General features: G+C 38.6%; 1 protein-coding gene across 1 annotated transcript in view; it reads right to left on the reverse strand.

The window, feature by feature from the left end:
- Positions 1–6,316: 6,316 nt before the first annotated feature.
- Positions 6,317–15,972, reverse strand: part of LRPPRC (leucine rich pentatricopeptide repeat containing) — a 104,271-nt gene continuing 94,615 nt past the window's right edge. Inside the window, exons 33-38 of the mRNA XM_082851608.1 lie at positions 14,603–14,742; positions 14,351–14,466; positions 11,834–11,908; positions 10,494–10,578; positions 8,623–8,765; positions 6,317–6,470 (exon numbers count right to left, since the gene is read on the reverse strand). Of these exons, the coding sequence (XP_082707734.1) occupies positions 6,414–6,470; positions 8,623–8,765; positions 10,494–10,578; positions 11,834–11,908; positions 14,351–14,466; positions 14,603–14,742 (616 nt within the window). The 3' untranslated portion in view covers positions 6,317–6,413. The remainder of the gene's footprint in view (positions 6,471–8,622; positions 8,766–10,493; positions 10,579–11,833; positions 11,909–14,350; positions 14,467–14,602; positions 14,743–15,972) is intronic.

The following is a 15,972-nucleotide window of genomic DNA, read 5'->3' on the forward strand; positions in this document are numbered from 1 at the left end:
AAATCGGTGCAGCCACTATGGAAAACAGTATGGAGGTTTCTCAAAAAACTAAAAATAGAGCTTATTTTGATCCAGCAATCCCACTCCTGGGCATATACCCAGAAAAGATAAAAACTCTAATTTGAGAAGATACATCCACTCCAACATTCATAGCAGCACTATTTACAACAGTCAAGACATGGAAATAACCCAAGTGCCCATCAACAGACGATTGGTTTAAGAATATGTGGTGTATATGTATACACAACAGAATACTACTCAGCCATAAAAAAGAATGAAATATTGCCATTTGTGTTAGGAAACTGTTGACTGAAACCACCCACCTTGGCCAGGCACAATAATAACTGCTCTATGAGTTGTCTCACAACAGGAGGTCCTGATAGAGAACTCGGTGCTGCCACCAAAAACTAACCAGGAGAATTCAGGAGGGGCCAATAGGAGGGAGGAGATGCCAGTCCATAATATGTCCTGCCAAATTCCTAGAAACCCTCACAATGGAATCCATCTTGGCTGAGAGATGCACATGCCACCAGGAAGGACCTTGAGTCAGACCACATATGGGCATGAGGAAGATGATTGGCTAGAAACAACCCAGAAACTAACCCCATTACCATAAAACCTGAGACTGCAAGTCACATGGCAGAGCAGTTCTCCTGGGTTTCCTTACCCTGCTGTTCTTCACCCAGGCGGCCCTTCTCAATAAAGTCTTTTGCTTTGTCAGTCCGTGTGTCTCCTCTGACAATTCACTTCCTAGTGTTATACGAGAGCACACTCTCGGGCCTCAGCAGGGGGTCCCACTCTGGTAACATTTGCAGCAGCCCAGATGGACCTAGAGAATATCATACTGAGCCAAGTAAGTCAGACAGAGAAAGACAAACATTACATGATATCACTTACATGTGGAATCTAAAAAATAATACAAATGAACCTATATACAAAACAGAAAGACTCATAGACATAGAAAAACTTACAGTTACCAAAGGGGAAGGGGAGGGGGTATAAATGAGGAGTATGGGATTAGCAGATACAAACTACTACACATAAAATAGATAAGCAACAAGGATTTACTATATAGCACAGAAAACTATATGCAATATCTTGTAATAACCTATAACAGAAAATAACCTTAAAATATATAAATGAATCACTTTGCTGTACACCAAAAACTAACACAATATTGTAAATCAACTATATTTCAATTTAAAAAAAAAAGCAGGGGTTGCAAGTTTTTCCCATTAAGGGTGAGACAGTAAATATTTCCTTTGCAGGCCATACAGTCTGTCGCAAATACCCAAGTGGGCTGTCGTAGTGTGAAGGCGCCACACACAACTCTGAAGTATGGGTGGTGTGGCTGTGTCCCAGTGAAACATTATTTATGAAAACAGGGAGCATGCTGGACTTGGCCCGAGGCTGTAGTTTGCAGGCCCTTGGTCAACAGGTAAAGGTTTTGAAATTGGCATTTTAAGCCCTCCAACTGCAAGTTGTGCTGACGGGGAAATTTTAATTAAGCAGAAAATAATTACCTATATTAACTCAAATATTTCCTGAGGTGATTTTTTTAAACGGCTTCCGTTCCTATGAAGATTATTTAAGACACAATCATGCCCTTGGTCAAGCTGATCTCCCTGGTCAGGCTCACAGAAGTAGATCTTGCATTTGTTTTCTTCTTTTCTTCCACTCTCTTGTTTTGATCCCAGATGAAACAGCTAGCAGCAGTGCTATTTAAAGCTACACCAATCCAAGCATTAACTACAGACCTGGGGCTATAGGGGTTTCTACTGAGATGCACATTAGTCACTTGGCAGAGTTTAGCACAGCTGCCCTGAGCCACTCTCCTTTGGGTCCAGTCATGGATCTGGAGCACCGAGCAGACTCCGAGGAAGAGAGCGAGGGAATGGGATGCTAGGATGCAGGAGTGAGGAAGCATCTTACTGGTGGATCTGTGCTTATTTGGAAAATACATCCCATGCTCGTGCCTGAAAGAAGGCATCCTTATTTGCAAATAGTCTAAACTAGGTAATTCAAATTTCATCTGTCATTTGTTTTTGATAAAATGACTGGTTCTTCTAAAGTGGCCAGGAGATAGAGCAATATCCTGTCTTTATTCCATGGTCTGCCTGAGACAGCCTGGGCGGAGGTAGGCAGATGGAGCACAGCCCATTTTCTGGTGGCGGCCCGGGAACAGCCGTGCATGTGGTGTTAGCAGCTTAACAGTTAAAACAATGTTTTAAGCGGTGGGTTAAGATTTTAATACACCAATTCAAAGGATGGATAACACTTCGCAGCTTTCCATGTAACAGTCCTCACAGTTACCGTTCGTGCGGTGGTCTTGTCTTTTCGTGAAATTGGAGGTGTTCCTTTTTCCCCCAAACTCTAAAAAGCTCTATGGCCCCATGTTAAAAATAAAGCTTTGTTTTTGTTGATTCCACTCTTGCACTGTACTTGTACTCAGCTTGAGTTGTCTGATTTCATCCCACATTTGAGAGCCCTCTTCCTCTTGGCAGCAAATCCAGAAATGCTAACATGTGGGCACACAGGGTTTGAAAGACTTCTCAGCTCTCAACCCCAATATCCTAGATCTGAGGTAAAAAGTGGCACCTCTATCTCCTATAATTTGTGTGAGGAAGAAACCCCCCAATGCACACAAACCATACATCTCAGAAACAACATGCCTTGGAAAGGGGGACAGGTGATGTGCCCACTGATTCAATCAGTGATGCTTATTGGGCACCTACCAGTGCCAGGCTGTTCTAACTGGTGGGGCTGCAGAGCACTGGGAGAGCTCAAGTTCTTGGGGGAGGAAACTACAAAAAGAAGTAAATAATTAAGAGAATCTCAGCAAGTGCACACAGGGGGCAGGGTTGGTGAGATCTATTCTCTAGTGAACTCTTGAAACATGGATCCCAAGAGCCAACCGTTGTCCAAATGAATGTGCAGAGGTGGTAGATCTTAAGTTGGTTAAGTGTTTTTTGCTCTACCTGGACCTGATGATGTTTATTTCATGCAAAAAAAAAAAGTGCCTATTTTGAATTTGCTAATGCAGCTATCTTATTTGTACCAAGGCTGCATAACGTGGACTTTGTAGAGTCCACAAGCCTGAAAGGATACGTTTCTGTTGGAAACTCAAGCTCATGATGTCCAACAGCAAAGCGATAAGTTACCATGATTTTGTACCCCCTACAGCTACTATTTCGACCATACTTCAGGAATGTTGCTTTCACTTACAGAAACTCTACAAATATTGGTTTTTCAAAAAGGCAAATACCAAATGAATATTGTTTGCTCGAAGACATGAGGAAAAATGTGCACAGCACACACACTGCAGACAGACTGGAGAAATAAATTGTACTGGGAAGCACAATTTGCAATATAAAGCTCGCTTAGTAATTTATTGGAACTTGAAAACTCAGTGATTATGCTAGGCACTGGGTATTTTGATTAACTGGTAGAAAATACAGTGCTAGCTGTCCAGAGACTGCAAACACTTGTATTAATGTGAAAGGTTTTTAAAAAATATTCCTATAGTTTAGAGATTCCAATTTGATTAACTGGATTTTTAACTGAGTTTAGGCTGGATTCCATCAGGTTTTTTGTAACCTCAGAGTAAGTACATGACTCTCAAAGTCCTGGCCATGTGATATTATCGCTGTGATTCTGTGCAAATTAACTTCCCTAAGTTTCCTCACTGTGAACATCAGGCAAGAGGGGCACCTGACACACGGTAGAACCCACAGAACTGACCACTGACAACTCATGAATGTGCTAAGCTGGGGACACACAGACAGGAGACAACTGATCCTCAGTGAGTTTACAACCTGTGTGGTCGGTACCTGCTGCGTTTTCAAGTGGCTTCAGGGGGGCCCTGGAGAGAGAATTAATATTCCTGGTGGGAGAGGGGACACTGAAGCGGCCTCAGTGAGCATTCACAAGCGAGGAACAGGAGGAAGAGGGGAGTGTGCTGAAGACAGCCCTGGTGGAGTGGAGCCCAGTCATCCGTGCAGCTGTAAAATGCTCCCTCTGTCTGACACTCAGAGCAAGATAAAACCCCCTCTGTTGTAAGTGTCATTCACCACACATCCAACTCTAATTCTTGCCAACTTTGTACCTCAGAGATATCAGACTGAATATCTGTTTGTCCTTAAAGCAGATAAGCAGTGACTTCCCTGGTTCCCCACTCACAACCTGTACACCATTTAAAACAAGGAAATTCTGGCCACAACAGAGGCCACCACACAATTTTTAATTAAAAACTTTAAGATTCAAGTCCTTGAAATGGCTTAAAGTGGTTATATAAAAACATAGTAAGATAAAAATGAAGAAGCCCACAGGTTGCTGGAATACAATTTATTCAAAGCATTTCACATTAAAATTATATTAGGTTTAAATACACGAACATACAATTACATATAAAACACTATACTTTCCCGAAGTTTATGACATTTACTTTTTAGAATTAGCTGTTTGCTTATAATTTGAATCTAAAAGGTACCATTGAGTGCTGCTATAATTGTGTTTATATTTCTATTTATTTCAATTTTGCTATTAGATATTTAGAAAGCATTCATAAGCTCACCTAGAATATACAATGATTACATGTTAAATATTTACATTCAAAACAGGAAGCCAATACAGTGCTACAGATGCATGACTTGATAGTTCTTTAATGTATGTAATATATTGAATGGTCCAGCCTGCTGTTCAGAATGCTAGAAATGTTATTAAGCAGTAGAAAGCTCATCGAGGGATTTATATCTATTTCCTCTGCACTAGACCCACATTTTACCAGAGTCCATATACAAGGCTGGCTTGGAGTCACTTCATGCAAATGAGATTGTACTCTGAGCTTCCCTAAAGATAACTGGGAGGTCCAGATTATGCCCCAAGGTCGTTCCTCTTCTTAGAGACCTAATTCAATGACTATCAATAAAATTTAGCTCAACTATCTTATGGTTGGCATAACTACAAAATATAAATCTGCTTCAGTGGAATCCCTAATAGAGGGAGGCTCATGGCAAATCAGTAGTGTCAAAACAACACATACAGGTCCTGCACCTGAGAAGTACACAAAGGAAAGCTTTACTAAGTCCTCTAGGCTGGGACTCGGCACTGGCCGAGCCCGATTCCTTAGGTCTAACTCTACAAAACAGAGATGAAGCATGGTTGATGCCACGATGACATTTATTTTTTGGCTTCCCTCCATCTACCCTCCCTCTCACGCCATCTGCAGGCTGTAGATGCAGAATGGTTGATCCCACAAGACACAGGTTAGCAGCATAAACAGTGTGAGGCTGGCTTACTCCCCAAGGCAAGGTCTCGATTCACGTAAATGGTGGGAACCAAGTAACCTCACTGAAACCAAAACAGTAGCTAATCACCGATTTCAAATGAACAAGGGATACACCAAAGTGGGGATAACTCTCACACAAAGCATTTTCAACTTTTTAAATAATATAATCCCCAAATAGATTAACATTATATTAAGATGGTAAACTGTCTTGACTACCTATCTTAAATTCTTTTATAGTAACTATTGTACAGTATAGATATTAACAGGCATGAAGGCCAATTTGAGGATAACTTTGATAAAACTGAATACAGAGGTTTCACTCCTTCATATACTTACTCACATATTCATTGATATGCAGTATGAAGTAACAAGTCCAGTGTAGGGTGTAGCTTGTGCTGATGAAGACCTGAAACCAAGATGAAGGAAATGCATTGCTCTTACTTCATGATCAAACTCACACTCAGATGCAGTTTTGGAGACTTCAGTGAACAGAGGTTTGTGGGAGCCTCCGTGGTAGAAGGGAAGGCATGGAGGGAGCACCCTGACCAAACAAGTCTCTTTGGGTCTTAGCTTCTCACTGGGAAATGAAGAGTGCTGGATTTGATGACTCCTGAGATGCCTTCTGGTGCCAACATTTTACAAAACTGGAAAAGTACGCAGGGCTTTACACTAATAAAGAATTGTTACTTCATAGAATATTAAGCATTAGAAAGCCCACTAAGCATCATTTTGTCCAGCTCCAAAATTTTTCAGATAAACAATATTGACAAGCAAGTCTTAACTAAAGGAACAATCTTTTTATGAAAATAATAAATGAAATAGAGCCAGGAATCTGAAAAGTCAAATGGGAGAAGAACCCTGAAAAACTATGGCTTCTTACACCAGGAGCCTCAAGGAAAATGCCATTGATTTACATTGTAGGCAAAACCCAAAGAAGTCTAGTGACTTAGTATACACAGTTATTGTCAATAAGATGTTAAATATTATCATATATTACGAATAAATAAAAGTACATAAACAAAGTAACTTTTCATTTGTTTATTTTGTCCTCTCAAATACATTTAAAAAGTAACATTTTAGACACAGAATCACAAATACACACAAAACAAAGTAGTGCCGGCTTGCTTCACAAAGGGTTTTCCTTTGACTCTTTTAGCTGCTTTGCATAAAATTCAAAGCTTTCCTGTAGAGGAAAAAAAAAGGGAGGAAAGTTACAGATAAAAGTTACCAGCGGGACTCCCCTGGTGGTGCAGTGGTTGAGAGTCCGCCTGCCGATGCAGGGGACACGGGTTTGTGCCCCAGTCCGGGAGGATCCCACATGCCGCAGAGCGGCTGGGCCCGTGGGCCATGGCCTGCGCGTCCGGAGCCTGTGCTCTGCTACGGGAGAGGCCACAGCAGTGAGAGGCCCACGTACCGCAAAAAAAAAAAAAAAAAAAAAAAAGTTACCAGCAAGAGGTGATGGTACAAAACTTAAAAACATAAAGTACTGCAAACTGGTAGCAAAGACTGCTGGGTCCACAGCGGCTGCAGTCTCCTCAAGCTTCAGCACTCTTCTCTATTTCATGAAATCACCAGTTCAAGGGCCCCCAACTGAGAATTAAGGCACCAGGAGCCTCTGCTGTGTGTGTGCATGGGCAAGTGCATGCAGGTATTTACACCTGGGTATGGAAGGTCAAGGGGTTTGAAATAAACATGTTTTAGGTGACTTTCAGTTCAATGAAACAATAAAAAGGAATTTTGCACTCATGATTTCTCTTATTAAACAAAGCAAAGTAAATAAAACAAAATTTCCTAGGCAACCTACTGAATGGGAGAAAATATTTGTAAACATATATAGCTGATATGGGGTTAATAGTCAAAATATACAAAGAATTTATATAACTCAATAGCAACAGGGGAACTGAACAGACATGTGGCCAAAGAAGAACTACAGATGGCCAACTGGTACACGAAAAGTTGCTCAACATCACTGATAATCAGGGAAATACAATTAAAAAACACAGTGAGATATCACTTCACACCTGTTAGAATATCTATTATCAAAAAGACTAGGAATAACAAATGTTAGCGAAGATTTGGAGAAAAAGGAGCCCTTGTGCACTGTTGGTGGGAATGTAAATGGTGCAGCCACTACAGAGAACAGTATGGAGGTTCCTCGAAAAATTAAAAATAAAACTAACATATGATCTAGCAATTCCACTTTTGGGTATTCAGCCAAAGAAAATGAATTCAAAAAATTCAAAAAATTCAAAAAAGATAATTCAAAAAAGATATATGCTCCCTCAGGTTCACTGCAGCATTTACAATAGCCAAGACATGGAAACAATCTAAGTGTCCATCAATGGATGAAGGATAAAGAAAATGTCACACACTCACACACACACACACACACAAACACACACACACAGGAATATTATCCAGCCGTAAAAAGAATGAAATCTTGTCATCTGCAACATGGATGGACCTTGATGGTATTATGCTAAATGAAATGTCAGACAGAAAAAGATAAACACTGTATGATTTCACTTATATCTGGAATCTGAAAAACACAAACAAACAGAACCGAGCTCATGGATACAGAGAACAGATCAGTGGTTGCCTGAGGCTGGTGGAGGCAGGTTTGAGGAGGAGAAAGATGGGTAAAGAGGTTCAAACAGCACAAATTTCCAGTTATACAATGGGTAACTCAAGGGGATACAATGTACAGCACGGTGAATATGGTTAATACTGGATTGCATATTTGAAAACAGCTGGGAGAGCAGATCTTGAAAGTTTTCATCACAAGAAAAAAATTTTTCTTTTGTGACTATGTATGGTGGCAGATGTTAACTGGGCTTATTGTGGTGATCATTCTGCTATATATACACATATTGAGTTATTATGTTGTATAGCTGTAACTAATATAATGTTGTCAATTATATTTCAATTTAAAAAAATCCTAGATAAAGAGAGAAAACCCAACTTACTTAAAATGGAAATGAACAAGTAATTAACAGTGACATAATATGCTTAGCTATTGAAATACAGGCCATTAAACCCTATTTCAAGTTGAAATGAAGAGGGAACTGCCCCAAGGACATTTGATAAATTCATACCTACAGTTGAAGGTCTCAGACTGACCTTGTATTTTAAACCTCAGCCCCAGAGGGCTATGTTCTCCTGCAGCCAAACCCATGGCATGACTGTTCAGTTCCCAAAGCCCTCTCTGGAGGATCCTTCACAGAGATCTAATCCTCATGTAATTAAGTATTCAACTTATTTTTTACACATTATTATGAAGCACACACAAATCTTTAGAGGTATTTTTTTTTCCCTCTTAATTAAGAAATACTCACAGGGGGTTCAGTGAAAGGGACAGACTCTCCAGCATTCTTCAGCAAAACTGCATAACGCTTTAGAAACAGATCATTCAATTTTACATCCTTCGCAGTCAAATTTTCATATAGTGCTTTAGCAGATGCGACATCACTGTCCAAGACTAGAGAAAAAGATATTAATCACAGATAAAGCCAATTTATCTTCTTCTTTTCCCAAAACACTTAGCCATTCAGGGACTCCTGGATACCTTTATCCCAAAGCAAAGGAATACTTAACTACCTTCAGCATTCATAATCTACAAGCTCCGCCCTTCCTTCCCCACACCTCTCGTTCAGCATCACCCGCTATGAAAGAGAAGGAAAATGACAAATAGTTATTTTAAAGACCCATGCTAGTTAAAGTGACCACAAACTGAAGTCTTCAATCATAAAGTAAGCATACACCATTCAATCTTCTTCTGCTTAAAACCACACTTTGAAATTAAGCTAATCCAGGGACTTCTGTGGTGAGGAGTGTGTAAAATAAATTATGTGGAAGTCTATATCTTCATCAACATCAAGATCAGCAGCTAAACACCACCAAAAGACTTTCAATAAGGGAGGGTGGGAGGGAGGGACACGCAAGAGGGAAGAGATATGGGAACATATGTATATGTATAACTGATTCACTTTGTTATAAAGCAGAAACTAACACACCATTGTAAAGCAGTTATACTCCAATAAAGATGTTAAAAAAAAAAAGACTTTCAATATATTCTCCTATCCTAAAATAAGCAAATGAGGAATACAGTTAGCTACAATGACCAAAAAAAATTTTATATACATTATTAATATACATTAAAAAATCTACATACATCTATACAAGTTACACTAATACTTCACTTAACTGGATGATGAAGTAGCCTAGGAGCTAACTTCAGCTGGCTTTCTACTTGTGGCTGATTTGCAAAAATTTTAATATCTTCCCTTTTACTAAAACTTCCTGATCTCCCTGCTCTTCTCCCTCCCAATTCCCAAGTGGGATTACACAATTTAATAGTAATTTTATGCTGTTTTACACTACTTCATCTTAGTTATTACTCAATGTCTGCCAATTCCTCAAACGAAACTTTATGATTATAGCACTATTTTGAAATATATCATGTTCCACTCATAAGGGTAGAAAAATGGAGAATTCTGATTGCTCAGTCTGGTGTCCTGCCAACAATAAAATCGACAAAGCAACTCTTTACTTACCCATTAAAAAGTGAGCAAATCAGTGGGTGTCAGATGGAGAGGTGATCATAATTTACAAATGCTAACATTTATTTTGATTACTGAGGAAACTTTAGACTGGTTCCCTTTCATGTGTGATTGCCTGGCGATCAGGGAGGAAACTGCTTAAAAGACTAGAATTTCAGTTATGACTGCAGGTAAAACCTTGGGGCTCACTTTTCAATCAAGGTGATTGTTATTTCAAAGGAGTAGGTAGACCACTGAAGGAGTAAACAGACAAAGTCAAGTGGCAGTCTCAAATATGTACCCATTTTACATTGTATTAGGTTGGCCAAAAAGTTCATTCAGGTTTTTCCGTAACATCTTAAAGAGACTGGATTGGTTCCCAATGTGTACAGCCAAGTGGACTTCTAAGTCCTTCCAGGAACCTGGGATCTTACTCAACAAATCAGGGCCCCTCAAAAGATGCTCAGAGATACTTTATGTTAACACTACATGAATAATTTCATATTTTTCTTAAATACAATTTTAAAACATATCCTAAGGCTAAATAAATTTTGTACCATAAGCAATTATCTGATATTTAGGATTACTGCCTTTGAGCTGAAGACTTAGTTGACTATACTACAAATATTTAAATCACTTAAATAATGAAGTCAGATTAAACTTATTACCATAGCTTTTCATGATGGAAGTGTATGCTTCTTCCTTTTCAGTTAATTCAGGAATCAATTCTAACAAAGACTTCACAGTTGGTGCCTAGAAAATTAAATATAGGTAACATTACCATGACTCAAAAGAACAGTGAAATAAAACACTGATATATGGACATCATACCAAAAAAACCTGACAACAGCAACAGAACTGCCTATTCAATTTAATGGACTATTTTCCCTTTTGTATATCTTAGTACACTCGGCCCCCTGTATCCAGTGGGTTCTGAATCTGTAGATTCAACCAACCACGGACCAAAAAAAAAAAAAAAATCCAGAAAGTCCAAAAAAGTAAACATTGAATTTGCTGTGTACCAGCAAATACTTACATAGCATTCACATTGTATTGGGTATTATAAGTAATCTAGAGATTATTTAAAGTATACAGGTGATGTGTGGTAGGTTATCTGCAAATACTACACCATTTTATACAGTCTCTTTGAAAGGAAAAAAAAGGACAACTAAATATTTTCTAAATGATGTTTGTTGTAAATAAATACATGAGTCAGAGATAAAAAGTGCAATGAGGTAAATTATTTTTTAAAGTGTGTGTATGTATGGGGGAAGTATGTGAAAATTAAGGAAAAGTAGACCTCCCAGAGTTGTAAACAACCTAAATGTTTCACATAAAACAAACATTACAATTGGTGCTCAGTTTAAAACTTCATAATATGCCCAGATAAACTAAGAACAGGGTTTCTGGTGCCCACTCACCATGAAAAATCAAATCTAAAAAAAATATTTTGAAATATGCTTTTATTCTTTTTTTTTTAAACATCAAAAATAAGACTTGGTTCTGTTTCATACATACACACATACCTTTTAGTGTAAATAAGGTAACTGTACAAACTGAGAACATGAATCCGTGGCACATACCAGTTTTAAAGCTAACGGGTTCATCTACCTCATGGTTTCTACCTGAGCCACCTGACAGGAGACACTCTGCAGTAGGTGTCTCCCTCAGCAGTGCTTCTGCACTGTGAAACTTACCCAGTGACCCAAGCAACGGGATTTGTTTCTTACATTTCTAAGGGCCCTTTCTTGGGGCTCAATGCATAACTACAAGGATAGAGAATTCACTGTATGAACTTGTTCTGCATTTCCAATACAACCAAGGAGCCAGAACTGACTCTGCATCAACATCTAAAGAAGTAAACAAGCACAGGCCAGCAAGTGTTCAATCTCTATAGTATTTTTAGAAAACGTCCTGAACTGACAAGCTCTTACATGATATTCAATACCTCTGAACAAGACTAGCTCATAGCATTATTGATTTGTCAGCAAGTACAATAGCACCGTACCTTTCCCGATCTCCGAGAATTCCTAATACAGTACACCAAGAAAATTGGGGTTTGTTCAGCAATTGCACCACATCTCTAAAAATTGAAACATTATTTGGTAAGTGAAGGTTTTTGATAAACAAGCAGACCAAGGTGAATATTTCCAGTTAAGAAAGTTCACAATAATACAGTAATGTATCATTACCAACAGGAAGGTCTAACAGTCGACCAATGTTTTTTAAGGCAAGAAAAAAGAAAACCAAGTGCAAGCTAGGCCAGGCTTTCATGCATGTTGTCCTTGGCGCTGCAAGTATAAGGTCTGTTTAAAAAGCAAAGGGAAAAATTCAACCAACGCTTCCACAACCACAGAACGAGGTTTAGGACTGCAAAGAAAGAGGGAAAAAAGAAACACTATTCCCCTCCAATTATACTGCCAAGCATTCACAAGTGAGCTAGGGATCATAAGGTTAATTATACATTTAATAAGGTGTCAGGGAGATAACTGCTCGTTTCTTTATAAAAATTAAAATGTACAAAGCAAGTTCTCTTTAAAGTATAATTACCTACACTTACGCATACAAAAGGACTGATTTCAATCTCTCTATTTTATAAAAGGCTTTCATTGCGATAGACAGCCAGTGCTTGAGAAAGAGACAAAAGTTAAACTCAAAAAAAAACAAAGTTTATATGACAGACCAGATAAATCAAGTGTCTATCCCATCTTAGATGCTACAGTAAAATCAAATATGGCAAGACATTATTTTAGTTTACACTCATCACAGATGTCATTCTCTTAAGTTTCTAAAAGCACATTGCTCTTTCAAAGCTTTAAAACACTGTCAATACTAAAATGACTAGTATAAAAAGAACTTTTGGGGACACACAGAACATTTACACTATAAACTGATGCTTTCGACATCTGTGAATAAAGTATTCTTCACTACAGCAAGAATAATCTTTTACTGTTTGACAAGCAGGTAAAGAATGGGTAAAGGGTTTATCATCTGAAACCTCAGTCTACTGAAGGGATAAAAATGAAAAGACAGCTGTTGCAGCAACGCTCGGCTGTTGCCAAGAGCCCCAGACAGGCCACTGTGGGTACATGCAGCTCTGAAGGCGGCTGCCACATCCCCACTGTCTCCCACTCTGGACTGCTCACTAGGAAGAGCCTTGATCAACAAGCTGGTAAATGAAATATCAAGTGTGACTTCCTAAGGAGCTATCACAATGATGTGTTAAAGCTGAATGAATACTATCACACGTCCAGCTAGACATGCATATACCCTGAGTGGGCACACTTAGGTATGTACACACAAACATAAAGCATTAGAATTTATTCTTTTCAAGATAAAACTTGTAATACTAAAGGCAACAAAACAATGAAAAGATTCCTGAAATCCCCATCATAAATTGCCTTTTCTGTTTAAAACAAAAATTTTTTTTAAGGAAAAAAAAAGGTAAACATACCAAACCAATCAAGAAAATTCTCAATTAACTAGCATTTCTCTCTCTCCAGGAACAAAAGTAAAAAAGCCTTAGAGGCAGTGCCAATTTACACGTTTTACAAAAATGTTAACACAGAGAAATTTCTCAGGAATTCCTTTTAAAAATGACTTGGATTCTACTGTCAAACTAGATGAACTTTAAGGATCAAAAGCAGAGTTCCAGCAAATGAGTACAGTTTTACCTTCCCTATCTACTACTTAAGAGGTGCTGCAGCTTGCAAAAACGTTAAGTGAATATAATACTATTTACTACCAGAAATTGGTCCCAGGCCTCAATTTGACACAGGGAGTCTATACAAACACAGCCGTTGGCGGGATCACGGTGACTGTTTGACTGCCACCTGCTGGGAAGGGGCTCCCCGGCGGTGCCTGTTTGTGTACATTAACAGTGGCAGCTACGATCACCCACCGTTGGCGTGCTGCTTTATATTTAGTGCTGTTAAAATGGCATGAATGCAGTTGTCTCCTTCCCTGAAGATTGCTAATTTAACAGAGAGTGCGGGCCACAGAGACCTGCATTTGTCATTTAATGTGTCTGTGACACACAAGTGAATAGAAAGCAAATTCTTAATAAATCTTGAATAAGGCACTGAGAATGTTTGAGTATTCAAGAGAAGCTGTACTTGAAAAGCAAACATTTCCTACTTTTTGTTTGCAAACTGTGTTGCCATGGTGATGCACAGTATTTATAGAGCAGCTTAGAGAAATTAAACTAGGAAATCAAAGGAATTGTTTTGCATTACCTATCTGCACAGAAACATTTGTCTTTAAATCATTTTGGCAAAACATGTCTTCCCCCACCCCCACTTAAATCTAAAGACATTTCTAGTCTGATTTGGCATCTTTAAAACCAGCAACCTGTAACTTACAATCCAGTCCCTGTCATGTAACCTTGATTCACGTTCAAATTTAAATGTGCAGGCAGCACCACACTTCATTTCCGGTATTCTACCACACACCTAAGTCTAGTAATTTCTTAACTGACTTCTCCCAAGCCACAAGCCCCACTGCTCCATGTGTGGTGGGTCATTACCTGTAGGAGAGCTCTGGCATCATCCACCTTGCCTGCATCCACAAGCTGAAGGAAAAGATCGGTGACAGGTTTGTAAATTGCAAACTGATTGGCCAATCTCTCCGCCATGATGCTTACTGAAAAAAATGACAGGTAAGAAAAATCTTTCATTTAAACAGTGGTATAACTACCTCATCCACCAAAGAAAGTCAGTCCAGACTCACTAGAGAGAAAAAGTGCTTCTGTGTTCTTTGGCTAGAACAGCTAACTTACTCTTTTCAAGTGCTGGTTCCAACCGTTCCTCTATGACTTTTCGGAATAAGTATGCCAAGCCAAAGTACTGAAGTTCCATGGTTTGGTTCCCTGAAGTAAGCATATTTTCAATGTTTTCTATTGCACCATCTATGTTACTACTGTAAAAGAAAGTAAAATAAATTATAAGGAAATATTTGCTTTTAGTATTAATATTGCAGGCAGTTTCCGTATGAGTACTTTGGGATTCACACATGCAAGCACTTTAGGAAAAAAAGGAAATACATTTACAATTAACCAGATAAAAAACACTATGCAAGTTGAACCCAATCACATTTAGGTGGCACAAGCAATCACTGGGTGCTTTATGCTACAGTAACTGAAGTAGCTGCTTATTTTAAAAAACTGCTTTAGAGACAAGATCAAACAACTATATAGAGAAGAATTAAAGACAGTAACTTAAAAAATTATTGTATCTCAAAGACTTGATTCTGCAGCTGTTTGGAATGTAAAATGAAAACTTGTTTAAATGCTATATAACTCTGGCATTATAATCTGCAACTGGTCACTAGTGCATGAAATAAAGATAATGTATTACATCTTAGGATTCTTAAAAATGCTGATGATGTCTTCAAAAGGTATATTTTCATGTCTCTCAACCCACAGTCACTACAATTTGTTTTTGTCAGGTAATACATAACATTTGAAAAATATTCAATTTATACCAAAATTCTCAGAAAAAAGTATCTTCACACTTTTTATTTTAAAAAATTAATTACATGGCCTTATGTAGCAAGTTATGATAAAAAATTATCTTTATGACTATCTTTTTGGTTAAGATGCTCTTTAATTGATACTTTACAGTTATGATATGGCACTCGAAATCCAAATAATCAATTTTATGTTGGAATTATTACCTGAAACAAAAATTCTCTAAAAATGAGTACACCATTACAATAAAGTTTTCTTATGGGTTTTAGTTAGAGAATTATTTAATAGTGAATAAAAACATATTCTCGGCCTCATATAAAACTCTGTTTATATGGTAACATTTAAAATTTCATCCAGGGGCTTCCTGGTGGCGCAGTGGTTAAGAATCTGCCTGCCAATGCAGGGGACATGGGTTCGAGTCCTGGGCTGGGAAGATCCCACATGCCGCCGAGCAACTAAGCCCGTTCGCCACAACTACTAAGCCTGTGCTCTACAGCCTGTGAGCCACGACTACTGAAGCCCGCGTGCCACAACTACTGAAGCCCGTGCGCCTAGAGCCCATGCTCTGCAACAAGAGAAGCCACCGCAATGAGAAGCCTGCGCACCGCAACTAAGTAGCCCCTGCTCGCCACACTAGAGAAAGCCCGTGTGCAGCAACAAAGACTTGGATAATTTTTTGG

This window comes from Leucopleurus acutus (assembly GCF_964270905.1).
Source record: "Leucopleurus acutus genome assembly, chromosome: 12".
NCBI classification, from domain to species: Eukaryota; Metazoa; Chordata; class Mammalia; order Artiodactyla; family Delphinidae; genus Leucopleurus; species Leucopleurus acutus.